Source organism: Perissodus microlepis, chromosome 23 (genome assembly GCF_051167445.1).
Source record: "Perissodus microlepis isolate ML-2025 ecotype Zambia chromosome 23, ASM5116744v1, whole genome shotgun sequence".
Taxonomy (NCBI): Eukaryota; Metazoa; Chordata; class Actinopteri; order Cichliformes; family Cichlidae; genus Perissodus; species Perissodus microlepis.
Genome location: NC_140482.1, coordinates 12187316 through 12214182, shown reverse-complemented (window position 1 = coordinate 12214182; position 26867 = coordinate 12187316). Strand labels below are relative to the sequence as shown.

The 26867-nt window shown below is 43.1% G+C and overlaps 1 protein-coding gene across 4 annotated transcripts in view; it reads left to right on the top strand.

Annotated features, from left to right (window-relative positions):
- nbeal1 (neurobeachin-like 1) overlaps window positions 1–26867 on the top strand; it is a 58254-nt gene that overhangs the window by 28638 nt on the left and 2749 nt on the right. For 2 of the 4 annotated variants that reach the window (XM_084920587.1, XM_084920585.1), the window contains 43 exons: window positions 2442–2525; window positions 2925–3023; window positions 3150–3721; window positions 4154–4286; window positions 4558–4677; window positions 4840–5149; window positions 5266–5351; window positions 5502–5591; window positions 6635–6812; window positions 6911–7044; window positions 8303–8462; window positions 9312–9414; window positions 9491–9650; window positions 10860–11018; window positions 11527–11686; window positions 12036–12124; window positions 13919–14521; window positions 16384–16559; window positions 16651–16939; window positions 17019–17327; window positions 17414–17563; window positions 17676–17833; window positions 18061–18185; window positions 19155–19281; window positions 19387–19535; window positions 19626–19759; window positions 19849–19950; window positions 20186–20281; window positions 20391–20515; window positions 20612–20752; window positions 20889–21019; window positions 21170–21279; window positions 21706–21823; window positions 21928–22025; window positions 22107–22223; window positions 22324–22413; window positions 22529–22638; window positions 23320–23492; window positions 23778–23872; window positions 24432–24548; window positions 24806–24967; window positions 25435–25583; window positions 25833–25968. In XM_084920587.1, coding sequence (XP_084776713.1) covers window positions 2442–2525; window positions 2925–3023; window positions 3150–3721; window positions 4154–4286; window positions 4558–4677; window positions 4840–5149; window positions 5266–5351; window positions 5502–5591; window positions 6635–6812; window positions 6911–7044; window positions 8303–8462; window positions 9312–9414; window positions 9491–9650; window positions 10860–11018; window positions 11527–11686; window positions 12036–12124; window positions 13919–14521; window positions 16384–16559; window positions 16651–16939; window positions 17019–17327; window positions 17414–17563; window positions 17676–17833; window positions 18061–18185; window positions 19155–19281; window positions 19387–19535; window positions 19626–19759; window positions 19849–19950; window positions 20186–20281; window positions 20391–20515; window positions 20612–20752; window positions 20889–21019; window positions 21170–21279; window positions 21706–21823; window positions 21928–22025; window positions 22107–22223; window positions 22324–22413; window positions 22529–22638; window positions 23320–23492; window positions 23778–23872; window positions 24432–24548; window positions 24806–24967; window positions 25435–25583; window positions 25833–25968 — 6927 coding nt within the window. Of the gene's footprint in view, window positions 1–2441; window positions 2526–2924; window positions 3024–3149; window positions 3722–4153; window positions 4287–4557; window positions 4678–4839; window positions 5150–5265; window positions 5352–5501; window positions 5592–6634; window positions 6813–6910; window positions 7045–8302; window positions 8463–9311; window positions 9415–9490; window positions 9651–10859; window positions 11019–11526; window positions 11687–12035; window positions 12125–13918; window positions 14522–16383; window positions 16560–16650; window positions 16940–17018; window positions 17328–17413; window positions 17564–17675; window positions 17834–18060; window positions 18186–19154; window positions 19282–19386; window positions 19536–19625; window positions 19760–19848; window positions 19951–20185; window positions 20282–20390; window positions 20516–20611; window positions 20753–20888; window positions 21020–21169; window positions 21280–21705; window positions 21824–21927; window positions 22026–22106; window positions 22224–22323; window positions 22414–22528; window positions 22639–23319; window positions 23493–23777; window positions 23873–24431; window positions 24549–24805; window positions 24968–25434; window positions 25584–25832; window positions 26787–26867 lie in introns of those variants that run through there. The other 2 variants (XM_084920586.1, XM_084920584.1) reach the window with 1 other exon arrangement.

Here is a 26867-nt window from a genome sequence, read left to right as displayed (position 1 = left end):
AAATAAAGTGCCATTGGAAACTTTGCTATTGTTGGCTGAAGCCAACATGACAGGAAAGAGGACAAGGAGACTTTGTGGTGCAAAGTTTAATAAAGGTAGATGTTAGCACAGAAAAAGTGGGAAAGTAAGGGAGATGAAGTAAGTAGTACTGAGGCGGGACACTTAGGAAGGAGAAAAAGACTTGTATCAATTGGCTGGGCAGAGAGATTGAACTAGAAAGGATGTGCAGCAGGTTAGGGTGATTTAAGATAGAGATGGAGAGTATGTTGAGAAGATGGAAGGAGTACTTTAACAGGCAGATGAATAAAGGAAATGAGAATGAGGAGGACTGATGGAGGTAAGTTAGTGAATCAGAAGGTACAGAGGATTGGTAAAGAGGAAGTGAGGACAGCTGTGACAAGGATGAAGGTGGTCCAGATGACATACCTGTGGAGGTATAAAGATGTCCAGGAGACTTTTTAACACTTTCAGTCAGACAAGGTTTGAGGAATGGAGAAAACATGTACCGGCAGCAGTTTTTAAGAACAAGGGTGATGACGGGTGATGTAGTAACCACAGAGGGATAAAGCTGATAAGTCAAATAATGGGAAACAGTTGTTGAAATTAGGTTAAGAGCAGAAGTGACGATCAGCAAGCAGCAGTGTGGCTTCATGCCGAGAGAGCACTACATATACAATGTTTTAGAGGGTTGATACAGGAAGTCAAAAAGAGGTCCACTGTGTATTTGTGGATCTAGAGAAAAGATATTATTTGGTGCCAGAATATGATGAGAGGATGCTGGGGACAGTGTGAGATGGAGGCAGATGATTCACTGTGGCGAACCCTAAAGGGAGCAACCAAAAGATGATTAACAGAGAATCCTCTTGCTGTCAGGGTGCTGATCATTCTTTGTGACTACAAATGCAGCTAATGCATCATCAGGCGATAGCTCATAGATTCAGAAAATGTATTCCTACCTTTGCTCTGCACAGGGACTGTTCACCAGCAAACCAGATCCTGCTCAAATGTGATTGGTCAATATAACTAAAACCACAAGCAGACTACAAACCCAAACCAAAATGCTTCTGGTACCTAAAATCTTTTCTCTTGCCTACAGAATCTTTTTACACAGATATAAAGGTACATTCCCATTAATCATTCCCATAATTAATTTGAAAGGTTCATAAATGTTAGGCTCGATCAGGATCCGTAATTTGTGCCGATAATGCACCAAAAAGATGTCTCGCCAAACAATAAAGAAAAACAGCTTCCAGCATGAACAGAAAGTAACATGTAGCAGCAGGTAAGTTAACCTATCTCACCTACAGAGATGAAAGATTTGGTCTACTTTAGTGAGTCAACAAATACCAGCTGAACAGTGAAAAGTAAAACTTTACTAAGTTCACTAAGTTTTAATATTTCCTGGTCCTTCTTTTACTTCAGCTGTCAGTCAGCGCTCTTCACACAGAATGGAAAGGGGACAAAAAGCAGACGTTCGCTCAATTTAGAGCACAAATATAAATGCGATGAAATGGGGAGACAAAAACTGATGTTTTAAAACTTCAACTGAGCTAAGGTGATAAACAATCACTCAACAATGTGATTTTTGTGGCCTTGCTGTGGAGTGACTTCGATGCCTCGTGTGTTAAAGCAATTTCCTCCCTCCCCTGAGCACCTCTTCACTCCTATTCCCACCTTCTCACGCATTGTCCTGGTTTTCTTTGGTATACTAAGGGCTCCACTGGAATGCTATCACAATGGCCTGGTGTGTGTTCTCACAGAGTTCAGTGGTTTGAGGTAATCTGGACTCTGTGATGATGATCTAAGTGTTTTGTTTTTGCCACAGTCCCTCTCCAGCTGCTCCGAGACTCTGCAGAGCATTCTCATGTCAATCAAATAATGGGTTTAGTGACCCAGAATGTGTCGGGCATGAGCAGGACAAAGCTGGATGGAGATGGAGCTGTGTTAAATGTGTCATGGTTTGGCTTGTGTTTTATGGGTTGCATGCTTTGTTTTAAATGTGTGAAACTGTGGAAAGAAAAACAGTGAGGTACTTCTTTGTGGTTGACTGTCTGTGTGGAAGTGGGTGTTTCTTTTTGTTTTAAACTAAACCTTGATGTCCCGATGCTATTAAAAGGATTGCTTTTTACCTGGAGCAGAAGAACAAGTCTTACCTTCACTATAACATCTGCAGTACAAGCCTTGATGCCAGCTCCTACTGCAGGGTTCTAACCATCATCAGTGATTTTTACTCACTTTTTACACAAACAAAATGAATCAGACTCCAAGGCATCGACTAAAGTTTACTTCTTATCTTTTTTTTTTTTTTATAGTGATGCATGTTGTTTTTAGGCCCTGAAAGAAGTTGGTCTTCAGTGTTGCAATAATCTGTCAGTACCAACTTTTCCTACTAAAATAACAACTTTTTAGCAACAGGGGACAGACTAGTTTTTTTCTTTCAGGTGTTTCAAGGGCGGTTGGACTCCCTTGCCGTAGCAACCATCAAAGCCCTAACAACAGTGATGCACAAATCGCCAGCTGCAAAGGTAAAACTATTGGTAGTCTGTTACTTTTAATTTTGCAATTTTATATTTTTAGAGATTGCTAGCGACTGTGGGCTAAAAGAGCTTAAATAGCACACCTTGTATATGAGAGCCTGCTACACAACCATTTGGCTATCAGCGGAGTCAGCAGGGTTTGACTTGGTGGCCTCCTAATATATCCTGGGAAGACTGAGTGACTGGAGACACTTATATCTTTGTCGGTGTGCTGTTCTATGCCACACAAATGATAGAACAATCGATATTGTTTCATTAAAGAGACTTTCATTTAATGCTAAGTGAATAAAACTTGTAACGTCCTGAAATGTTTCTGAAACATTACAAAGACGTTTAGTTGGAGTCAAATTGTTACAAAATTCCTTGTGGCTCTCTTGATTTGTACAGGAGGTTTTTAAGGAGAGGATCGGGTACAATCACTTGTACGAAGTACTTATCTCCCTCGGGCAGCCATCTCGACACCTCCTCAAAGAGCTGATGAATATGGTGAGACAAAGAATGAAGACTTTTATTGTCTGACTTTCAAATTTCTATAGTTAATCCAAAGTGTTTAATTGCTGTATTTTCTAAATCGTTAATGGTTGGTGACTAGAGTTCTGTGTGTGTATCCAGGCAGTGGAGGGTGAGCACACCTCAGTGGGCCTCCTGGGCATCAGTAATGTGGAGCCATTGCTGCTGCTGGTCCAGTGGCTCCCAGAGCTGGACTCTTCAGAACTGCAGCTCTTCACAGCCGATTGGCTCCGCCGCCTTAGTTGCCTCAACCGCCAGACCCGTGCTACCTGTGTCAACGCCGCCATGGTCATGCGCGCACTAGCTGCCCTGGAGCGCCACGAGCGACTACACAGAGCTTGTGCTGAAAGCCTTTTGGGGCTAGTGGGCTCACTTGGGTGCCAGTCTTTGAGTGCCAGGGAACTGTTGGAGTTCTTGCGTCTCCTTCGGCTTCCAGAGTCCAGCCAAGCACATCCATACGTAGGTCCTGCTCTGAAAGCCCTCCTCGCCATGGTGCGCAAGCAAGGTTTGGAAAGTGCCATGCAGTACTTTGACCTATCGCCCAGCATGGCTGGCATCGTAGTTCCAACAGTGCACCGCTGGCCAGGGTCTGCCTTTAGCTTCCTCGCCTGGTTGTCACTGGACCAGGACCAGCTGGGCCCATCCAGCAAAGACAAGAGAAAACAGCTGTACAGGTCAGAAGAAAAGACATAAATATAGGCAGGAATAACTGGGAACACATTTCATATTTAAATCAGTGTTGAAGGTCCTGATGAGTCTGTTTATAATCTTAAATTTTACATATAATGTTAACCTTTGTAAATCAAAGGCTTTTGACAATGGTAGGCAGTAATCTGGTAAAAACTTATCTGTAATCTGTAATTCTATAATTAGCACTCAATCTTTCAAAGCATATTGGATTATTCTGCATTAAATAGTTAAAATAAACAAAGCTGCATTGAGAAGGGAAACGCTGTTTTTACCAGGAAAAAAGGGAATCCAGTCCCTTCGTACCTGAAGTAGTAACCTCAGTGTAACCAGTGTAACCTATAGCAACAATTTCAGTAAAAAGCTATGCATGTTAAACACTCAAAATATTTCAAATATTTTTCTTTGATTCTCTACAGCTTTTTTACTCCAGGAGGAACAGGTTTTGAGGCCTTTATCAGCTCAGCAGGTGTGCTGGTTGTTGCTGTATGCACAAAGAAGGAGTATGTCACAGTCATGCTGCCTGATTACTGCTTCTGTGACTCTCTCTGGGTGAGTCAGATTTAATGATGTCATTTCTTTGCTGAAAGGGTAGTACCACTGAAAAATGCGTCTCCAGAGCACATGAATACATCAGTATTTATCAGAGATGAATCAGAAAGATGTGTAACACCCTTGACTGTTCCTTGAGTTAATAAATCCAGCTACACAAAGATTATATGTGTAGAGTATTTATTTAGATGAATACTTCATTTGGACCTCTTGTGGAGTTGTAGTTTAGGAAGTTGACGCCTAACGGAGGTGTTTGAATTTCTGTCCACAGCACAGCATCAGTGTGGTGCATGTGCCTGGAAAGAGGCCATTTGGACAGAGTCTTGTCTACATTTATGTGGACGGACAGCAGAAACTTTCTGCCCCCCTCAAGTACCCGACCATGACAGAGGTGAGACCTGAACCTCCATCATTATTATTATTATTATTATTATTATTATGAACCAATCAGCTTATCTGTCACAACACCTAAATTTTACAGTTTCTAAAATATTTTTGCTGTCTTATATTCTTTCTTTGTTTCCCACATTCTTCTGCTTTACTCTTCCTGCAGCCGTTCACCTCCTGTTGCATCGGCTCAGCAGGCCAGCGCACCACTACTCCTCCACCCTCCCAGATCCCAGACCCTCCCTTCTCTTCGGCCACCACCCCTACCACTCGCTCGTCACTGGGCGGCATCCTGTCCCCTCACACCTGGGGAGGCCTCCTGGGAGGGAAGCCTGAGTCTGTGACTAAGCTAATCTCAGCAGGCACTCAGGATAGCGAGTGGGGAAGCCCCACGTCCCTGCAGGGCCAGCTAGGAAGTGTCATGGTGTTTCATGAACCACTGCAGCAGAACCACATAAAAGCCATCTGTAGTGCTGGTAAGTGATGCGAAATTATGGAAGAGGTGCAAAATTAAAAATAAATGTAAAGAAAAAAGAATTGAACAAGAATGTGGTTTGAATCAGTTTTATAACTTAAGGTTTTTTCTGCACAGGTCCAAACTGCATCTCTCCATTTAAAGCCCAAGAATCAGAGCTTGGGGACCTTTCAGCCAAATTGTTGCTGCACTACTCACCCAAGGTGCTTACTGTGATTACTGTCTCAGCCACGCCTTCTTAGAATCAGCTGTGTGTAGCAGCAGATGGGATTCTCCGGGGTTACATCACTTCCTTTTGTTTGTGTTTAGCTGAAACTTTACCTGCTAACTAAACAAAGTCCTTTTGTTAACAGGCCTGCAGAAACCCCATCTGCCTGGACCTGTCTCCAAACATGCTCCACGGACGCCTGACAGGGAACAAAGTCGTTAACTGGGATATCAAGGTGGGCGGAAACTGCAACTCGTGCTGTCATGGAAAAGTTTTATGGCCAGTGGAGTATTTGTGCTTGTACTGCATGGATGTAATATACACACTATTTTAATATGAACTGAAGGTCCTTCTAGAAGCACATCTTCCCTCTCAGCAGCTATTTTTAGAATGAAATCAAGGCCATTGATGCTTAAAGTTTATTTAAAAAAAGAAGAAGAATTGAATCAATGTAAAATGTGGCTTGGTCTTTAAAGTGCTGTGATTGGTTGGTTGGCTGTGTTTGATGTGCTGCCTGTGGGAGGGTAACTTTGGACAGTGCCTGAAATGATTCTCCTTACATGTTCTGGAGTTTGTGTGAAAACTGGTCAAATCATATAGAATGTTTGGTAAGTTTGTCCCAAAATAATGTTTTAAAAGCTTTAGTCCACAGACTTTCCTGAGGATATTATGACTTTGGCTCAGTCCACAATGCTGACATCAGTCTCTGACATATCCCAACAGAGCACTTGAATAAATTTAATCATCCAAATCTGTGTTCTAGAGCAGCGGTCCCCAACCTTTTTTGCGCCACGGACCGGTTTATGCCCGACAATATTTTCACGGACCGGCCTTTAAGGTGTCGCGGATAAACACAACAAAATAAAACTAGTACCGGTACCGAAAAAAATAAGATTTATTCATAACACACGTGAAAAGACCCAGGAAAACAGAGTTAACGATAAAAACAATAACAAAATAACGCTGAAAACCAATAAAAACCCTGAAAACTATACATTTCACACCTGAGCCTCAACTCTCGCGGCCCGGTACCAAACGACTCACGGACCGGTACCGGTCCGAGGCCCGGGGGTTAGGGACCGCTGTTCTAGAGAACAAAAAAAGCTTTGGGTATGAAAAGTAAAGTGCCTTAAATCTGTAGTTTTTATATTGACCACTAGGGGGAAGGCAGGGGTTGGACAACCACCATCTTTAGTGGTGCTGAATTTTCAGCTTTCTTTTTCAATTCTGAGCACCACACGTCCCCCTACTAAGCTCTATAATATTGATCTTTGGCAGGACATGATCAACTGTGTGGGTGGCCTGCCAATTCTCTTCCCAATCCTGGAGCAGTTGGCTTTCGTGACTCCTGATCAGCAGATGAATGATCCCACAGCTGGATCTGATTTCATCACCCCAGATGTGACCACACCAGCCGATGGCGATTGGGTCATTCTCCCATCTAACAGGTCTTCAGGTCTGTTCTGATACAACTGTCAAATCCTTGTCATGAAACAAACAATTGTGTTAATGGGCAGAATAAGGAAATAAACTGAGATACATTTTCTACCTCAGAGGCCCGCCTGGAGAAGAATCTGGTAGCCACATTCCTGTTGGTGCTGAAGCATTTTCTGCAGAGACACCCAATCAACCAGGAGAATCTGCTGTACTTACATGGCGTCGGGACACTGGGAGCCCTGCTACAGAAGGTCTTGGTTTAAGCATGATTTTGCATATGGCTAATTTGGGTGGATACATATTTACAATTAAATATAAAACCAAGTTCATTCTGCAAATTGTGACTTTCTGTATTTACAGTTTTGTTTTGTTTTTTCTACACTTGGCTCTGTGTGATGTCAGAGAGAGGATATGCCTAATATGGTCATCTCAGGCACGCATGTCTGTCAGTGAGCACAGAAGCTCCACCCACCTGCAGTTTAAACGTCCTGTTTATGAGGGGCAGCCAATCAGGTGGGCTGGACCAAGGTCCAGATAAATAAGGAATATTTAGAATCTCTTGTCCAAGAAAACATCCAAAGATAAAAAAAACAAACAAACAAACATATGGAGCTTGAAATGAGCAGAATAGCCTCCCTTTAAAGAATGTCAAATTTTCTGATTTTGGTGAAAGTAAATGCATTTCATCTTATGTTAGGTTTGAGCATATCCTGTCAGCATTCCCTTTAGTATAGAGGGATGTTTTAATAGTATTTTTGGTGCAAAGCATCCATTAGATTTTATTTCAGGCAGTACATTAATTAAACTAGGCTGTGCCCAGTGACCATGAGCCTCTTTTGTTTTTCATCCTATTCAGTATGGATTAGTTTGACTCTAAGAGCTTACAGCTGAGGAATTCAGACTGTCTGGCTGACATCATTTGATTTCTAATACAAAGGACCACGTATTCTTTATAATTATTTCACCTCCGATTCTTTTTGTCCCTGTCTGTCGCTTCATCTGTGTTTGTTCCTTGTCTGTGTTTTTGTCCTTTTGTTTACCCCTTCGTGTGCTGGTTCTTTAATCTTCAGCTCTCCAGTCCAAACCCTCCTTTTCCTCCTCAGTCTTTTGTCATGTGCAAGTCCCTCTCTATTTATTTACTTAGCGAGGAGACTGAGTCAGCATTTACACCAATGGAAAATAAAAGCCTCCACAGAGACCGAGATAAAATGAAAGTGTCTTAGATGTGGTAACAGTTGCTCTAGGCGATGTAACCACACCCTTTAAATGGTATCCAAATAATCCACTAATATGCTTACTTCTTCCCTTATCTGTTTATGGGTACTGAGTTATGGGTGTCACATGGTTTTATAGTGACCTGATAACAAGCTTTTCTTTGTTTCTTAAAAGGTGCATTTTCATATCATACATGTAGTCAACTGTACTGTGTTTCCTCTGCGTGTCATCATTTTTCATGGGTGTCTGAACATGTTTGTGTTTGAGTTAATAGTTATGTTTGTGTGTGTTTAGCTGCCAGCTGGGCATGTTGGCGTCAGCGTGCTGGTTGCTGTGCAGCTCCTGATAGAACAAGTGACATATGAGAAGAATCAAGCTCTGCTGCAGCAGCTTCACACTCATCTGCTGTTCAATTTCAACATCTGGAACAAAGGGGACTTCCCGCTACGCATAGGTTAGATCTATACGTTTGTATTTGTGTGCCTTTGATAATTGTTTCAATACACATGATTTTACAGTTTCTCATCTACACAACAAGGTATTTAATACCAGGGTCACAAACGCAGCTACTCTACATTTGATTCATGCGCTGTTCATGTCCTGTAACTCTGAGCCAGACCAAGGAAGCAGAGCCAAGCTCAGCTAACAATCCAGGCACATGAGCTGATTGTTCAGCTATTGCATGTCATATTCTTCCTATTTAAGGAACTTTAACTTTAACTTGCATGCAGTTGCTGCTTCCTCTGCAAGCTACTTTGCAACACACCTCAACCCTAGACTTTCCATTTCATACCATTTTTGGCTTAATCAATACATTTTTCCATGCACAGACTTTACTTGTATTGGCAGACACAAATATATATATTTTTCTTTGCTTCATTATTGTCTGGTAGCCTTACTGCTGCTGTCTGCCTTTTGGCTTTCAATATTTGCATCGGGAACACAAGCTTCACACTTTATCTTCAGTAGTTTAGCCTTCATTGGTCTAGCTGTTTTGACTAAAGAAGCTCTGACAGAATTGTCAGTCATATTCCTTTCAGATTAGAGTTGAAATTGTAAAGTATATGTTTGTTTATTTTTGTTTGGTTGTTTTTTGTCTTCTGCAGAACTCATATTTTGAGTCTCATAAAATGTTTGAGATTTGATACTCATAGCAACAGATGATATCAGCAGTGTCCAGTGAAATAAGATCTTATGTGAAAGTTAAACACTGATGAAAATGCATTAAAGATGTAAAACAGTGGGTCTTCAGAGTTTATGCTCCTTAATGAGACAGATCTTGTGCTCTTTATTTGTAATGCAGGTCATATCCAGTACATGTCCACTGTCATCAAAGACAACAGGAAGCAGTTCCGGAAGAAATATGGAGTTCAGTTTCTGGTGGACACCATACGCCTCTATTATGGGTAAGACTCCAGTGTGGGGTGGGTGGGGATCTGTTTGCCAGGCTTTGAACTGATTGTCATTTCTTCCATATTTTAGGAAGAACACTAACAAAGACAGTGACTTGAGCGAGGATGACGTTCGGACCATCCGCGCATCTCTGTGCAGCCTCATCAAGTACTATATTAGTAAGGGCATGTCGCAGGAGGAGATGCAGAGCATTCTGGGATACGTCGCTGCCATTGGAGACGAAGATCAGGTTAGATTTAGGATTTTATAGTTGAGGTCCAGTTTTAGCATAAACCTGAGAAACATCAGAGGAAGCAGAGAGGAACTGCTTCCCTGAAATCTCAAAATATTATTATTATTATTGTTTGTTTTTTTTTAAGGAAATTGCTTCTTTTCCTCTGCCTGGTTGTTTTGCTGTACTAAATCATTCAGCTTAATAGGATTGTCCTCAGGAAAAACCAATACCCCACCCCACCCCCAAAAATATGGAAACCTCACTGTGGGAGTACTGCATCCACCAAGAACAGAAGGTTAATCCTTTCTCAGCCTTACAGTGAGCCAGTCAGCAGTTTTGTTGGATCATAAAGACTGAAATATATCAGGTCAGCATCTTAAGAAATTTGGAGTAGGTCATGTTATTATTAGCGTCTGCTTGCCAGGTGACCTATAAATTGTGAAACTGGATAATCCCAACAATGTGCCATTTATAGGATTTCAGTGTGAAATGAGAGGAGCTTCCACTGCAGGATTTGGTGTTTCCCAATGAGACCAAAGTGCAGGGATGCCTGCACAGGAAGCTCTATGTTCGTTTCCCACCTGGCAGCTGTTCTGCCGGCCTCTCTCTTTCTCTCTGCATTATTTTTAAACATTTTCCTCTCAGTCAGCATTACCCATCAGCAGCTGTTAGCTGACACTGACATTAACCGTTTTCCTTTATGACTCTCGGCAGATAACCCTTTCACTGGACTTGTTTACTGTCAACAGCTTGGTGATTTCCATTTACCGTTCTCGTCAAACCACCTCCTCTCCCCCAATTTTTGAGTCCCACTTCATTTAAGAAAACTTAAAAAGCTGTATATGGAAGGTTACATCACCTCCTGTGAGCATATGGTCAACATAATCAGATAATCCAGGCATCTGCTCCCTCACTTTCTTATTTATGTCGCACTTAATTAATTTTTTCTGTGAACATTTAGATTTTTTTAAAGAGTATATCTAAAGATAGTCCTCAGTGAAATCAAAACCCAGCTAAAAGCAGGCTTAAAAAGTGTTGTTGGGTATGTACGGTTTGTAGTATAGTTTATAGCAGATAGCTTTGCTACCAATGTGAAACAGCAAAGGTTCACTTAAAGCAGAAATGAAACGTATCTAAACCAGCAGATGATATGAAAATTGAAAGTATAGTACAAAGTCTTTACTGGAAGATGTGATGGGTGAACTGTGGTCGTTTGTTTTGCAGCTGTGTGCTCTGCTGGAGTTGTTGCTGAGCCTTCTGCAGAGCAGCCCAGCCAAAGACCAGCTCTTCCTGCTCCTCTTTGAGCCCGCGGCGGCCGACTCCTGCTATGCTCTCCTCCTCAATAACAAACACTCAGATCGACTCCGAGAACTTGTCTTTAAGGTAGGTGACAGAAGCCTCATTAAAGCCATCTCAGTGTCTTAGCATAGATCCACAGTCATCAGTGTTGATTGTAACTTAATATAGTTAGGTGTTTCTAAATAGAAATAATGCATCATGGTGATAAGAAAGGCAAACTTTGAAATTTGCTGTTTTATATTAAATAATAAGGTGAGAAATGGATCTTATATATAAAGATAAACTAATATCAGTGTCAGACATCAGCTGATGCATGCTAGCACTGATATCAGTGATCTGCCAGGTTTGTGAGGTTTACTTTAGCCTTGGCCTTCCTGATCTGATCCTGTGCTCTGTTTTGTCTTGGAAAACACTCATGCACATTTTTGCGTGTACATGCTGTTTGTGCATGTAGCCGCCGTGCTTGTTAATGTGACATTCTGAGAATTCACCAGTACTACCGAAGAGGAATATCCTACATCCGTTACAGCACAGTTACTTTAAAAAATGTTCAGAATCATTGATTTGTGTGATTCTCTTCCGCTTCTTGCAGTTGTTTGAGCGAATGTTGCGCTGCGACCGGGTCTATGAGAAAAATAAGCAGCGACTGCGGCTGAGGGAGGCGGGTTACTCCGGTCTGTCACTGCTCTTCTCTGAACTTCACATCACTCCCACCCTGATCCGCTGTCTCCTTAACCAAGTCCTCCATACAGGTCAGAGCTTGCTTTAGTGCATTTTAAAAATTTGTGCTTTTTTTTTTTTTTCTTTAGTAAGAAAACAAGTACACATACAGGAACATAAAGGATTGGCATAATGCATAACTTGGTTATTCTTTAAAAACAAAAGCACTGTGGATTATACTTTTACGCTGATAACACACTGGTGCTAAAGGCAAAAAGCATTTATATGGAGACAGGTAAAGATTACTTTGGACAGATTGGTGGGGTACAGGCTGTACATTTCGGTCACTGAGGGGAAATAACACATTAGTACTTCAATGAACCAACCATTACTGAATATACTTGGATTCAATGTAAAAGCATATGTGTCTACAATCTGCAGATCAAGTGGTAAACTACAAGGACCTGATGGCTTTGGTCCAGCTGACTCACCGGGCCGGACCCAGCGTGCGACTCATCGTCTGCAAGAGGGTGAGGGAACACCTGCACTTAAACCTGCTGCACTCACACCATTCATCATATTTATTAGCAAATTAGCACACAGGAAATGACTCCTGCAATCAATGCACAGTATCTAATCCTTTGCACAATATTTTCTGTTTCCTTTTTCTGTTTCTCTTCATACGTTATTTCCTTTTTATTTCTTGAAGTGATAATAAAAGTTATCAGCTTAAGCCTCAGCTTAAGCCTGGAAAATTCCAGCACTCACTGCCACTATTTTCCAGGCTTAAGCCTCAGCTTAAGCCTGGAAAATTCCAGCACTCACTGCCACTATTTTCACCTCCTCCACACATTTAGATCAGTGCATTATACTCACATCCATGTGAAAACATCAGCAGAGAGAATACAGTGATGAATGATTTAGTCTAAAATAATTATTGAACATTAGTAGATCACTAACATATGAACAGCTGAGAGTTGCCCTGCTGTTGCAGGCAGTGATAAAACATGGTATATGATCTCTGTATAGCAACTACACACATTAAACAAATCTCGAACGTTGCCTTCTTTCATCTGCAAAATCTAAGTGCATGCATTTGTGACTTCCAGCCTGGACTATTGAAACATTTTATTATCAGGTTGTCTTAAGTTCCCTGAAAAGCCTTCAGTGTGCATTTATATGCCACTATTAACTTTTGTCTACTCTCTCGTAGTTTTGTGTTTTGTCTCGTTTGTTTCCGGTTCGTGTTCTCTCTTTGCTTCTCTCTTCTCTTTCCCTTAACCCTCTGACCAGTTGCAGAAGATGGCTGCACCTCCCTGAGTCTGGTTCTGCTGGAGGTTTCTTCCTGTTAAAAGGGAGTTCTTCCTCCCCACTGCCACCAAGTGCTTGTATTCTGGGAATCATCTGATCGTTGGGGCGCTCTGTTATACTGTAGCGTCTTTACCTGAAAATTTAAGCGCTTTGAGACAACTCACCTTCTTAACTGACAATACATTAATAAAAACACTGTTATGTCTATATGTTCTGTTCCCTGAAGGAAAGGAACGACATACAATATATATTGTATGCAATATCACGGTCTGTGTGACCTGTGCTGACATATGCATGGGCCTGCCTGCACAGCCTGTCATCATGGTTGCCCCTAACCATTCACCGAGCCCAAGTGTGCTGCAGGGGAACCTGGTGTTGTATCTCATTTCTCTCTTTCAGGGAACAGAAGGAAGTTATAGACATAATGCTCTTAGCCTTAACAGTCAGAGTGGCACTACATTAATCATAAATACCATGACATGGCCAAAAACTTTACAGTTGTTCAAACTGCGTTCAAACTGGAAAGTGAGTGTGTTTCCAGTCAGAGGAAAGCTTTTTGAATGTTCCCTAGAGAACCTGGGTTCTCTGGAGCACCAAGCAGGAGTGTAACCGTCTAGATGGGCCAAAATGCAGACACCCTTGTCACTTAGGGGAGTTAATTCTGGCTTGACCCCGAGACTGGTTCTGCTCAAGTTTCTTCCTATTCAAAGGGAGTTTTTTCCTTCCCCCTGTCCCCAAGCGCTTGCTCGCTTGCTGCGTTATCCTCCTTTTTTAACTGTGATGGGGTCATAATTCACAAAGGAACATAATTCCTCAATAGCTCTGGACTCTACTGATTGTAATCATAAAGTTGCAGTCAGGTAAGTGTTTAGTGAGGTAATACCAGTGAGGTGATGTTTAAAAGCCTTAATTCAAGTTCTTTCTATCTGTAACTTACAGTTACAGTTTGCCTTTGAAGATTTTTGTTTTGTTTTTTGTCATCTTCAAAGTTGAATCTACTACCTCCTCTTTAGGTGTACCAGCTGCTTCAGTCCCAACAGGATGCTGCTGCTCAGATCTCAAAGCAGCAGTGTTGGCAGGACACCCTCATGCGGCTGTACTTAAGGGGCGAAGGGTCCTTGGCGCTGCGTAGCTCAGATACTGTCAGCACCTGCAGCCTGGAGCTGAGCCGGACCAGCGGCGGTAGCAACCGTCTGGAGCTGCCGTTGGAGAGGAGGGCACGGGCAGGCAGCACCGGGCGCTTGGACCGGGTGGAGGATGACCGGATCAGCATAAGTGATACCCGCTCTGTGGACAGCCTGGAGAATGGCGACGTCATCTCGCTGTTGGATACGCCGTCTTCCTCTGCCTCCACTGAGCCGCAGCCCCACGTCAAGCCCTGGGTGGTGGGAAAATCAGGGGGCTTGATGCTGGATTTGTCCCATCTGCAGGCATATGAGGGTGGAGAGAGCGGCAGCCAGACACCTGGGAGCATGCCCAGCACACCCTCACCACTGGAAACCTCGAAGCCTTTCCCAGGGAACTCCGGGGATCGAGACGCAACTTCCTCCCTCACTGAAGACAGCTTCCTGTTTAGTGACAACATCTCGCTGGGGGAGTCTTTCAACAATGTTGAGGTGATCCTTCGAATCTTCTACACAGCTTTGCACTTAATTTAAATTGAACATGTTATGCTTTTGCTTATTTTTCAAATAAAAAAAAAACAAGCCCCAGAAAAAAATCAATAAGGAATATTAAACTGGGGATCCTGCAAAGCTGCTATATCAGAGCCCAGGAATAAAAAAAATAGTTATTTTCAACAAGTCCTCAATTAGTCCATCTTTCACTATTTATTGATATTCCTACAGTCTCTGCATTCAGCATCAAGCCTATTGGCGTCTATTAAAGACATAAGAGACTTTTAAACTGGCTCAGAGTTGTTGTGTTTTAATTTTAAGGCTCCAAAATCTTAAGCAAACATTACTCAATCAGGAGAAAATGGTTCCCTTTTTAGGGGCTAGTGTTCAGCGGCTTTAGTGACTGTTAACCGCAGTGTGTGTGTGTGTGTGTGTGTGTGTGTTCATTGTAATAAAGGAGCAAATGGTCAGCCTGAGTAACAGTTTTAATATGCCCAGATTTAATTTGTTGTTATGTCTATTCTGTCTTTTTTTTAAAAGTGTTGGCTCGGCTTTAGGATTCATTCAAATATTGAGGTACAGGAAGAGAAGATGTTAAACCGGGGGTCTTGCCACACAGTCTGGTCCAGTACATTTTGTTTGTTGCATTTTCTTCATTCTGGTGAAGAAAACACAAAAATCACAAATGCGCACATTTTTGGGGGGACATGTCCCCTGTATCCCTTTTTAAATCTACATCTTTGTACAGAGTGACAGCACAAACTGTGGCTGCTTGCATCTCTTCCTAAAATTCTCTAAAACAGAATTAAAGAACTGGAGTCACGGTGCAGGAAGCGTCTGTTCCTGCAGAGGAATAGTAATGACGTAAATGCCAACAGATGGTCTCTAAGGTAAACATGCAGTAGTGATGTCAGTCAGTGGAATCTGAGTGCAAACTGTAAATGAAAACCTTCCATCAGTCATGGATCTGATTATTCGATTGAATCCAATTATCACTTGCAAGTTTTCAAAACAACTGATCTCAACCTGCAGTCCGATGGTATATGGTAGTCAGTATTCTGATGTTAATGCTAGTAAACAGCGTGAGCTTCCGACTCACTGAGGGAAATGTCACTGTCACCTCAGGGTGCCCACCGCTGACTTTTATCTAATAAGCTTTTTTCCATCACTTCAGTGTCTCACTGCAGGGAAGAGCAGAGAGAGACAACCTGTCTCTTCCCACGGCAGGATGCTGTCAGTTAGAACCTCTAATTTGACATTTTCAAAGTGGTTTATGGAAAAGGAGTCGCTGCTTAATCTTAAGCCTGTTTCACAAACCGCTACTCAGTTTACCCAGAATTCATTGCCCAGTAGTCCTTACATATAATTAATGGCTGAAATACTTTATATATCTATGTGAATTCCAGTCTATTCTGAACAGCATAACATTTGGAAACTATCTAATTAATCTGCCATCAAAGGAGGGTCATAGTGAAGCTGTAGGAAGGTTGGAGAAAAGCTTGAAAACATTAAATGGTAAAATAAAAAGTACTCTTTTACGTACGGAGCACAACGTTAAGGCTGCTTAATTCCTGTTCACATTACGTTCTGTTACACTCTCCATTAGATGAATAAAAGGCACTTTATTTAATAATCTAATCTACTGTAATTTTGTGTTCTTAATACATTTTGCTGAAGGCAAATTCTGGAAGCTTATGTGGGGATATTCATCTTTAAAGACATTTAGCGTGTCAGTAAACTACACATATATCTCTGGCTCATGTTGTGATTGTCAGTTCCGCTGTGGCCTTTAGTAAACCTGACTTTGACCCTCCTGATCTAATGACAGCTCTCTCTTTCTTTGGTCTAATGTCGCCCCCTAGCGTGCAGAAGAGGAGCTGTGCAGCATGTTGCTGGAGATCATCCTTTGTGTGATGTGGCGAGGCGTCGAGGGCTCCGATGATTCAGCGTGGCTGGAGCGTGGTCAGGTCTTCTCTGCTCTCACCAAACTGGGAACTGCCAATGAGCTGCTCCTTCCTGTTGACCAAATCAAGCTCAGGTCAGCCTTCTATTTGAGTTTTAACAGTGCTGGGCAAAGTCGAAGCTTAAAAAGTCTTGAATGATCACTGTGCGCTCTCTTTCTCCTCTAGTCTGATGGAGCGCATGTTGGAGTGGGCGGTGAGCGACAACCGAGAGGCTTCAGCTGCTACGCTACCGCAGCACACCGAGAATGCAGTTCGCCTGCTTCACATGGTACAAGACTTCCTGCAGGCAGAGGGTCTCATCAACCCAGCACTGTGGACGGAGAAGGTGCTGGAAGAGGCGGTGACGTTGATGGACAGCCTCATGGTGTGGTACTCCTCTGGCTCCCAGTGGTTCCAGCTCTCCCAGGTTGGACTGAGACTGCTCCTGGGCTTCATGGCTCAGGAAGACCCAGAGGTGAACCTTTTTTGTTCAGTGCTCCATCGTCATACTGCATCGCATGCGCACACACAGTAATAAATAACCTTTGTCCCAGGTGTGTGCCATGGCCACCGCCAAGCTTAACGGCATCCTGCAGACCAAGGAGATTTCCAGCCAGGACGAGGCATGCTACCTGCTAGGGAAGGTGGAGGGAATTCTGCGGCGCTCCATCCAGGAGCAGACCGAGGAGATGTACTCTTTCCTGGTTCCACTGCTGCGAACGCTGCTCTCCAAAGTTCACCGCCTCCTCTACATGGAGCTGCACCTGCCTCAGCTGCCCGACACCAACGGGAGCCCCTCCTTCTTCGACGACTTCAAGCTTTACTGCAACTCACCCGAATGGCGTGTCTACCTCGATAAATATGTAGGAGATTAGAATATAGTGCTGTTGTTGCTTCAGGACAAAAATGAAAGAGTTACTCATTTTGCCCGTCTTTTGTCTGTCTTCAGATTATTCCGTACATGAAGCAGTATGAAATCGAGATGTTCAGTCAGGGCCACGAGACCATGGCTCTGTACTGGAAAGAGTGCTACGAGGCCTTCATGGTCAGCCTGCATAAGAGAGAGCGGGAGAGAGGAGAGAGCAAGATCCGCTTCCAGGTTAGCTGGCATGTTCGTGAATTGGTGATGACTTCAGAGAGCTCCTCTTTGTAAAAAAAAAAAAACAAAAAAAAACAAAAAACAAATAAATCAAATTTCTACTGTCTCTCAGGAGCAATTTGTGGAGCCTTTCTCACGCCGTGGCCGCCAGGAGAACCTCCGCTACAACAGCATGTTGAAGCAGCAGCACAGCCAGAATAACGCCACCCTGAGGCAGTGGAAGGCAGCGCGGCGGGGTCTGGTGTGTGAGAGAGGGCCCTGGGCTGACAGGTACTGATTTCAACTCTTGTTCTTCCATAGTATGGTTCCTGTTGCTGTAAAACAAATGCTCTCAATATGAGCTTCAGGCTCAGTTTAGTTAGAAAGACGAAATGGAAAGAATGACACTGGTATGAGGGGGAAAAAATATAAGTGCATAAGTAGAATAGAATTAGATTGGTTTAAGTTTAAGTGTGATTTGGAGGTATTTAAAGTCTCCTATGTAACATTTTTAACAGGCACCAGGATGAGATGCACTGGAGGGTATCGAGTGCTGAAAACTACTCCCGCATGAGGCTGAAGCTGGTCCGTAACTACAACTTTGATGCTCACAGAGAGGCCAGTGCTCTGAGAGACAACCTGGGTGAGATAGCATTTCTCTTTCTCTCTGAAATATCTCTCTCTCTGTTTAGACGAGCTCCTGCCACTTGAGTTGTCTCTGCAGAGAAATGAAGGCTTGAATATTTTTGACTTTAGAGTCTCTGTTTGGCAGCAGGCTCTGCTTCAACAGAGGCATCAGTGGGTGGATGTAACGATAGGGGGTGTGTGTGTGTGTGTGTGTGTGTGTGTGTGTGTGTGTGTGTGTGTGTACAGTATATCATGAGCACAATCATCCAACCTACTTGCGATAAACAGATTAACAGAAACAGATATGAGAAACCAGTCAGAGTCCTTCTAGAAGCAGGTCTCTTATGCAGCCATCTTTTAAATCCATGTGTTTTAAAGCTATTTTGAACCTTAGCTTTGTCCCAGTGTAGTGCATACATACATGCTTGCATAGGATTAACAGCTCAGTCCCACCAGAGCAACACAGCTGCAGCTTTGCTGTGCACATACATCACTGCAGCATCAGAGGTTTGCTTCTCAGCTGTTTTTGGGGACACGAGCAGGGCAGCAGTTTCCTATTCAGCCTCCTCTGGGCCCATGTTGTCTTCTTAAACAGCGTCTCTGAATAATGTCAGATATCATCTTGGTCTTTGTCTGCCTTTGAGTAGTTCCTCTTCAGAGATGATGGATTAGTTTAAGCACCACGTGTTTTGACAGATTTGTGGAACTAAGAGTAAAAAACACTGATGTTGTTATTCTAGGGCTTAATCTTATAATAAATCCTTCCAATTTGCATTTTTGCCCAGACAAAGTATATGAACGGTTATATGGGAACCCCAAAAACAAATTGCGTACATAAATCTGTAGAGCTGAGCTAACCCAGTATGGTTTTGTCATTTGATGGCCCTTGACAGGAGACCACAGAAGCTGATTTTTAGCAGTGCTGCGTAATATTAATTTGCCGCCTCAGTTTTTAATTTCCACCCGTCTCACTTGCTTTACTCAGGTGTCCATCAGCAGCGTTTAAACCCAGAGTCTCTGCTGCTGGAGGCTGTGAAGCAAGTCAAAGTTAGCGACCTGGAAGATGACATCCTGGAGCTGCCAGAGGACGACCCTGTTGCTGCCAACAACCAGTCAGTCACCAAATAATGACTGTCGATCAACAGAACATATTCACGTGTAGATGTGCTGAGTTATTGAAAGGCTTTCTAAGCAACATCCCACTCTGGTTCCTGCAGGGTTGAAGCAGATGAGGCGGGCCAGAAGGAGAAGCTGGTGTTGTGGGAGGATTGTGAGCTGGTGACGATAGTGGACGTGGTTCCCGGCCGCCTGGAACTCACCACACAGCACATCTACTTCTATGATAGCAGCCAGGAGAAGGAGGAAGGTGAGCACAGAGAGAGAGAGAGGTGGAGGCCAAAAAGAGAGAAAGACAGAACAGACTTAATGCTCGATGTGTCATTTTTCCCCCCCAAAGGAGTGGGTCATGACTTCAAATGGCCTCTGTCGCAAATCCGAGAGGTCCACCTTAGACGTTATAACCTGCGGCGCTCAGCTCTGGAAATCTTCCTAATTGACCAAACCAACTATTTCCTCAACTTTAAAAAAGAGGTGCTGGCACACAAGTGTTATTTTCTATGAGCAGCAAGTAAATTAGTGAAAGGAAAAAGTAGGATACTAACACTGTGTTTTTATTACAGGCCAGAAACAAAGTCTACAGCCGCATGTTACTGCTGCGATCCCTCAACCTATATGAAACCCGCTCTCCTCAGGAGCTCCTCAAAGCCTCCGGACTCACACAGGTCAGGACTCAGTAACAGTATCAGCCTTCTTACACAAACTCTGCAGCTTCTAAAAGACCAAAGCCCAACAGTGTCTTTTACCACTGAGGAAAAAATCACTGAAATATTATTTCATTTAAAAATATGAATGTTCTCACATGAGAGAACATCAAGCTCTGTCTGCAGAGAACAAAGGGTTCTTGGGTAACATTGAGTAGAATGAGCTCACAGGATTTGTGTCTTGGTTTTGTCACAGAAATGGGTGAACCGAGAGATTTCCAACTTTGACTACTTGATGCAGCTCAACACGATTGCCGGCAGAACGTACAATAACCTGGCTCAGTACCCGGTGGTACGTTCATCACTCAGTACAATACTGTACAGCTGTGAAACCCATAAGCCTGCTTTCTTGGTTCATTTCATTTCCATTCTGACTGAATCATTTGTGGCCGTTTGTTCAGTTTCCCTGGATTCTAGCGGACTACACCTCAGAGGAGCTGGACCTTTCTGATCCTCGGGTATTCAGGGACCTGTCAAAACCAGTCGCTGTGCTTAATGAACGCAACGCAAAGGCGGTTAGAGAAAAGTACGTTTCACTCTCGTACTGAATTAACATCCAAATGTTCTGACGAGCATCTTGATCATTGAGAGCATTAATTAACACATTAAATGTGTCCGTTAGGTATGAAAGTTTTGAAGACCCAACAGGAACCATAGACAGGTTCCATTATGGCACCCACTACTCTAACGCTGCCGGCGTGATGCACTACATGATCAGGGTGGAGCCCTTCACGTCGCTGCACATCCAGCTACAGAGTGGACGGTAAATGTCTCATTACACATGAGTTATTTTCCCATCCTCTTTCCTCTTGTTTATGTGCATTTATCTGTATGGATGTAGACTCTAATCATAGCATGAAAGCCTGCAGTGTTAATCTGTACCACCCTGACTGTACCAGGTTCGACTGTGCCGACCGTCAGTTCCACTCCATCCCAGCCACATGGCAGACCCTCATGGACAACCCCAACGACGTGAAGGAGCTCATCCCTGAGTTCTTCTACTTCCCAGAGTTCTTAGAAAACCAAAATGGTGAGATTTCACTTTTTGGTGTATGTATGCAGAAATCTTTTCAGATATTACAGCTACCACCAGTTTAAATGTAGTCATTTTTGTGCTCTATGTGGCTGTCATAGACAAATACGATTAGATCCTCGTGCTTTGTTCTCGTTGTCCTTGCAGGATTTGATCTGGGTCGCCTGCAGATCTCCAAGGAAAGAGTAAATGATGTTGTTCTGCCCAAATGGGCCAAGTCCCCTGAAGACTTCATCTACAAGCACCGCAAAGCTCTGGTGAGATGCAGTTTTACTGCCACTGCTGCGTGATGTCACTCCTTAGGGATCATTCCCACAGCAGAGACTCTCACAGTACAAGTCTGGATGCATCACAGACTGACTGTTTCCAGACAATAGTTGAGTTAGCTGACATATCGTGATGCTTCTTAAAGCTGCTTTAAATAGATCATATAGATTAAACAGATGGTGATAATGCACCTAGAAGCACAACATTTTAAATCTAACACAACTATCAGTCATTTGAAAGCATGCAGAAGGAAGGCAGTAATAGTCAAATAGTTCCAGGTAAAAATCAAACATATGTTTCTTGTATAAGAAAGAAATGATACAGTACTCGATTACCTGTGACTAAAACCTGTAACTGCAGATGGACACTATCTGCTTTGGAGTGTTTGGGTTGTAATCGCATTTTTTCTGTTGCAGGAATCAGAGTATGTGTCAGCCCACCTCCATGAGTGGATTGATCTGATCTTTGGTTACAAACAGAGGGGCCCTGCAGCGGTGGAAGCCCTCAACGTCTTCTACTACTGCACATATGAGGGTAACGAATCCACAGCAGCCATCAGGCTGTCACATCTCATCGTGACTGTTGCGTTTATAAGTGCAGTAATTTATTAGTATTAAGAGGATGGTCTGGGTTTGCAGGGGCGGTGGACTTGGACGCCATCACTGATGAAAAGGAGCGTAAGGCTCTGGAAGGCATGATCAGCAACTTTGGTCAGACACCCTGCCAGTTACTCAAGGTGCAGACTCACTCTGGCATCTGTTAGTGAATATCTGCTGTTCTCAGTCTGATATTTGAGTTTGTGTGCGTGTGTGTTTAGGAGCCCCATCCAGTGCGCCTGTCTCAGGAGGAAGTGGAGAAAAGGAAAGCTCAGTTGGACTCGTGTCCTCTCAGCATGTTTGAGCACCTCAGTGACCTCAAGTCCTTCTTTGTTGAGGTATTAGCTCAAATAAAATAAAATAGTGCAGTTTCTTTCCTAACATGTCCGATGCTGTGAGCTAAAATTTGACCAAACGTATTACCGTGTTTTTATGAAGGGCATCAGTGACAATGTGCCGCTGGTTAAGGTTGTGGTCCCAAAGAATCAGTCACATTCCTTCATCACCCAGGGGAGCCCAGACACCATGGTGAGCCTTGATTTTGTACTTGGCTTTTCTGGTTTTAGAAAAGAATCAAGGGAAGGTGAAGAGGAATGACTGATCAGTGGCAGTGATGCCTTTGTGGTGTTCATGCTGTCTGCAGGTAACGGTGAGTCAGAACTGCTTGGTGGGGACCCACGGATGGCTGCCTTATAACAAGAACATCTCCAACTACTTCACCTTCATTAAGGACCCCACAGTTTCTAACACCAAGTAAGGACACTGCACCATCATCATATGCATATCATATCATCAAAAGTCAGCATGTCTGTTTATACTATAAAGCACTTTTACTGGGTTTGACTCTGGTGCTCAATTCATTTAGAATGGATTTGCATGTCCTGCAAGGCAGTGGGCATGGTGGTTACTGTGCAGTTATCCATGGATCAGCAGGGTGTATAACACTAATAATAATAATGATAATAATAATAATAATAATAATAATAATAATAATAATAATGGAGTTTATTTGTGTATACTTTTCAAAACCAGCATTTCAAAGTACTTCCCATAAACAATGAATAAAAGAACAAACTAGGAGGACAGGTTCATGTGTAATAGTACGAGCCATAACCTAACTATAAGAGACACAAGCAGATTTATTTTATGTAATATAAATTATTGTATATATATTTTATAATCTAATAATTTAGCCCAGTTTCATCAGCTTGTACAGGACTCTTAAGTATAATAACAAACAACTAAATGTTGGTAATATAACATGAAATACATATTTTATTAGAATGTAACATCTGCATTTTTCTTTACCTGTAATTGGTGCAACACCATACAACAGCAGGCAGTGAGCAAATCAAGTAATGCCCTTTATATCTAGATGGATGGATATTCTGCCTGTAGCGTGATCTCTGTCTTCTTGTCATCATCTCCTCACAGAACCCAGCGCTTCCTTTCAGGACCCTTTGCCCCCGGCGTGGAGGTAACCGCTGGATTGTTTGTGGTCTCCCATGATGGAAAGTTGCTCTTCAGTGGTGGGCACTGGGACAACAGCCTGCGGGTCACTTCACTGGTTAAGGGAAAGACTGTAGGACAGCACATTCGGCACATGGGTAAAGAAGGAAAAGTCTTTACTTGCACCACATTGAAAACTATGATAACAAACTCAGTCCTGCCCTCACTAGGTTAGGTTTGTAAGGTCGAGGAGCAGGCATGTGATTGGATAGCTTCTAAATTGAGAGCTTCTGAGTTGTTCTAGATAGCAAGATGGTAAAAAACCTGAAAAAGTAATTATCAACCCAAAAAGAAACAACCACTGGTCAGGTGTATTGCTGTATGTGTTTTTTTTTAAAATTTTTGTTTTAACCTGTGCTTTTTTTTTCTCATCTCTCCTTCAGACATCGTGACCTGCTTGTCAACAGACCACTGTGGCATCCATCTGATCTCTGGCTCCAGAGACACAACCTGCATGGTGTGGCAGGTTCTGCAGCAGGTTCGCACAGAAACACACTTACAACACGTTATTACTCTGAATTGTCATTGCACAGTCATGCGTGTTATAATCCTACAACAGAAATCGAGTACTTTCCCACATCGGTGGAAAAAGCAAGTCAAGCACAGTAAATAAATACCATATGTACAGAATAAAATGTACACAGTATGTGCAGAAAAAAGAAACTAAAAGTGCAAAAATAAATCCTAATAAGGAGCTAGGAACTAGAAAGTGTTTGTGACTTCTTGTCAAAGTTGGATTTAGTTTTAATTCCAGTTTGAACCTAAGAATGAAAACAATTCCATGATTTCACTTTTTAACAGAAAATGCTGATTAAAAATTTAATTCCTCCATGTTTCCGCATTCACTCGAAAAAGTTCCTTTTGTTGCAATATTAACAAAGTAAGTAGGCATCAATCATTTCTGGGTCAGCGAGTTATTGTAGATTTATGAATAAGAGCTTTATTGAAGTGTATGCACATATTTTAACAGCTAAATAGAGACTTAGAGGGCTTGCATCACCTCTTTTGGTTTGATTGTGGACTTGTCTTTATACCAGGGTGGAGCTCCTGTTGGTCTCCATCCCAAACCTATTCAGGTGCTGTACGGACACACGGACGAGGTGGTGAGCGTCAGTATCAGCACAGAGCTGGACATGGCTGTATCTGGAGCACGGGTAAGTCTACACGCCTGACTGCTGCTGAGGGCCTGCAGCTGCTTTTCATCTCATCCTGTCTGGTCATTTAAATTATAATACCACCATGAGAATGTGTGAAAAGCTATTCTAATCACATGCTGAGTCAATGCGCTGGAAAAGGGTTTAGTGCTGGAATTGTGAGTCTTTGAAGACGGGCAGACCTGAAAGGTTTGAAGCCCCCCCCCCCCCCCAACTAAACACGTGCATTACTTTGAGCTTTGTGCTCCGTTCAACAGGACGGGACGGTGATCATGCACACTGTGCGCCGGGGTCAGTACATGCGCTGCTTGCGTCCACCGTGCGACAGCTCACTGCCGCTCTCTATCCTCCACCTGGCTGTGTCCTGGGAGGGTCACATGCTGGTTCATACCTGTCTGGAGGGCAAAGCAACACTCAAGGTGTGTGCACATTTTAAGTTTTTAGGCTAACACACAATCTAAAAGGTGGGTAGGACTCACTGCACATCTCTACGTGTCTGGTTTTTTTGGTTTTGTTATCCACGGTGACCAGATCCTTGTCTCTGACAGTCAGAGGAGGCCAAAAAGCTATAAGCTGACTCAGACCTCTACATTTAAATAAATATAAACTAATAATTACAATACAGTGCACGTGAAACGCAGAACAAGCCACCATGGAACAGACCTAATCTGACCAGCAGACACTTAAAGATCACATTGATAACTGGGCAATGTATGTGCACAGGTGAGAAGAGGGGAGCGTGAGAAATGCAGCGTTTCAAGGGCATATGTGCTTGTATGTTGGTTTATAGTCAGACTTCTTTTAGATTAAATCTGAATTCAGATATATAAACTCCTTTGACTGCAGTTAAAGTTTTAAATGTTCTTCTGTTCCCCCCTCTTGCCAGGATAAAAATGCCCTCCACCTGTACTCTGTAAATGGGAAGCACCTCTGCAGCGAGCCTCTGATGGAGCAGGTGACAGACATGTGTGTTTCTGGGGAGTATGTAGTCATCGGCAGCGAGCAGGGATACCTGTCCATCCGTGACCTCTACAGGTAAACAATATTGGTGATTTTGAATCAACATTAGCTGTTGGTATTTGGCTCTTCCACCAGTTGTTCTGTTTTATAAAGCCTTTCATCGAAAGCTTTGAAGAGTAGAGGCCTTTGTGCTCTAGCATTTTAGCTGTTTCGGAGCATAACGAGCGACACAGTCTCAAATAAAAATTGCTCGCTGGCAGCTGCGCGTCCTACATGCATGGAAAGGTTACAGATATTAACCTCGAGCTTGTTTCTCCTCCACAGCCTGTCTCTGTGCGCAGAGCCCATGGCCATGAGGGTGCCAGTGTGCTGCGTCTCAGCCACCAAGGAGCAGAGCCATGTGCTGGTGGGACTGGAGGACGGCAAGCTGATCATCGTGGCCGTGGGCAAGCCGGCGGAGGTAAAGAACTCGCTGCGGAACTACATCGCTCAGAGCCTTGAGGGATCGCCGCTCATGGCGTCCCCCCTGCTGGCCCCGCTCCGCGCTCGTTCACCAACACGCCTGCTCCACCAGCGTGACCAACTGGTGTTCAGCCCCACCTCCACCTCCCACAAACCTTAGCAAGCTCTAGTGCTGTGCATCCCCTATAACACTTTTATTGCTATAGATTTAACACACACACACGAGACCTGCTGCACATATACCCCACGTTGACCTTTTAACCCACAGTCACCTGTTCTTCTCAGGGATGGCTGTCTCACACAGTCATATGGCTTCCTCACAAAACAACTACACAGGCACACAAACACATCTGAGCCACATTCCTTCAGCCACTAGAACCACAACTGTGAAATCGAACGACTTTTTGTGTGCATCTCATTCTGTGTTTTTGTTTCTGTTTGGTTTTTTCTAATACTCGACATTTGTGCAAAACTCCATCCGATGCTGTCTACCTGAAGTGTCATTACATTCTGTGTTTTGAGTGTGCTCTACGGACTATAACAAAAAATGCTGTGAAACAGACTAATTAACGATTTTGCAAACTCAAGCCATATTTACAGTGTAGCTACAATCAAATAATCACTAATCCTGTGCCACACTGGCTTAATATGCTATGTTCATGTAAATAGCGTGTTAGCACACATGTAGGAGGTTGATCCAGACAGTCCCCCTTGGAATCACTGCGCCTTCCTGTTTTTTATCTTTTCCATTCAAATTGACTCGCACCAAAGTGACTCAAGCTTTAATTTGTTTTTCTTTGTTTGCCTCACTAGTCATTTAAGCTCCAATGAACTAATCGATCACTCATGAATCATGTTACCCCCTCACCCCCCCCCCCCCTGTTTCCTTTGACTTCA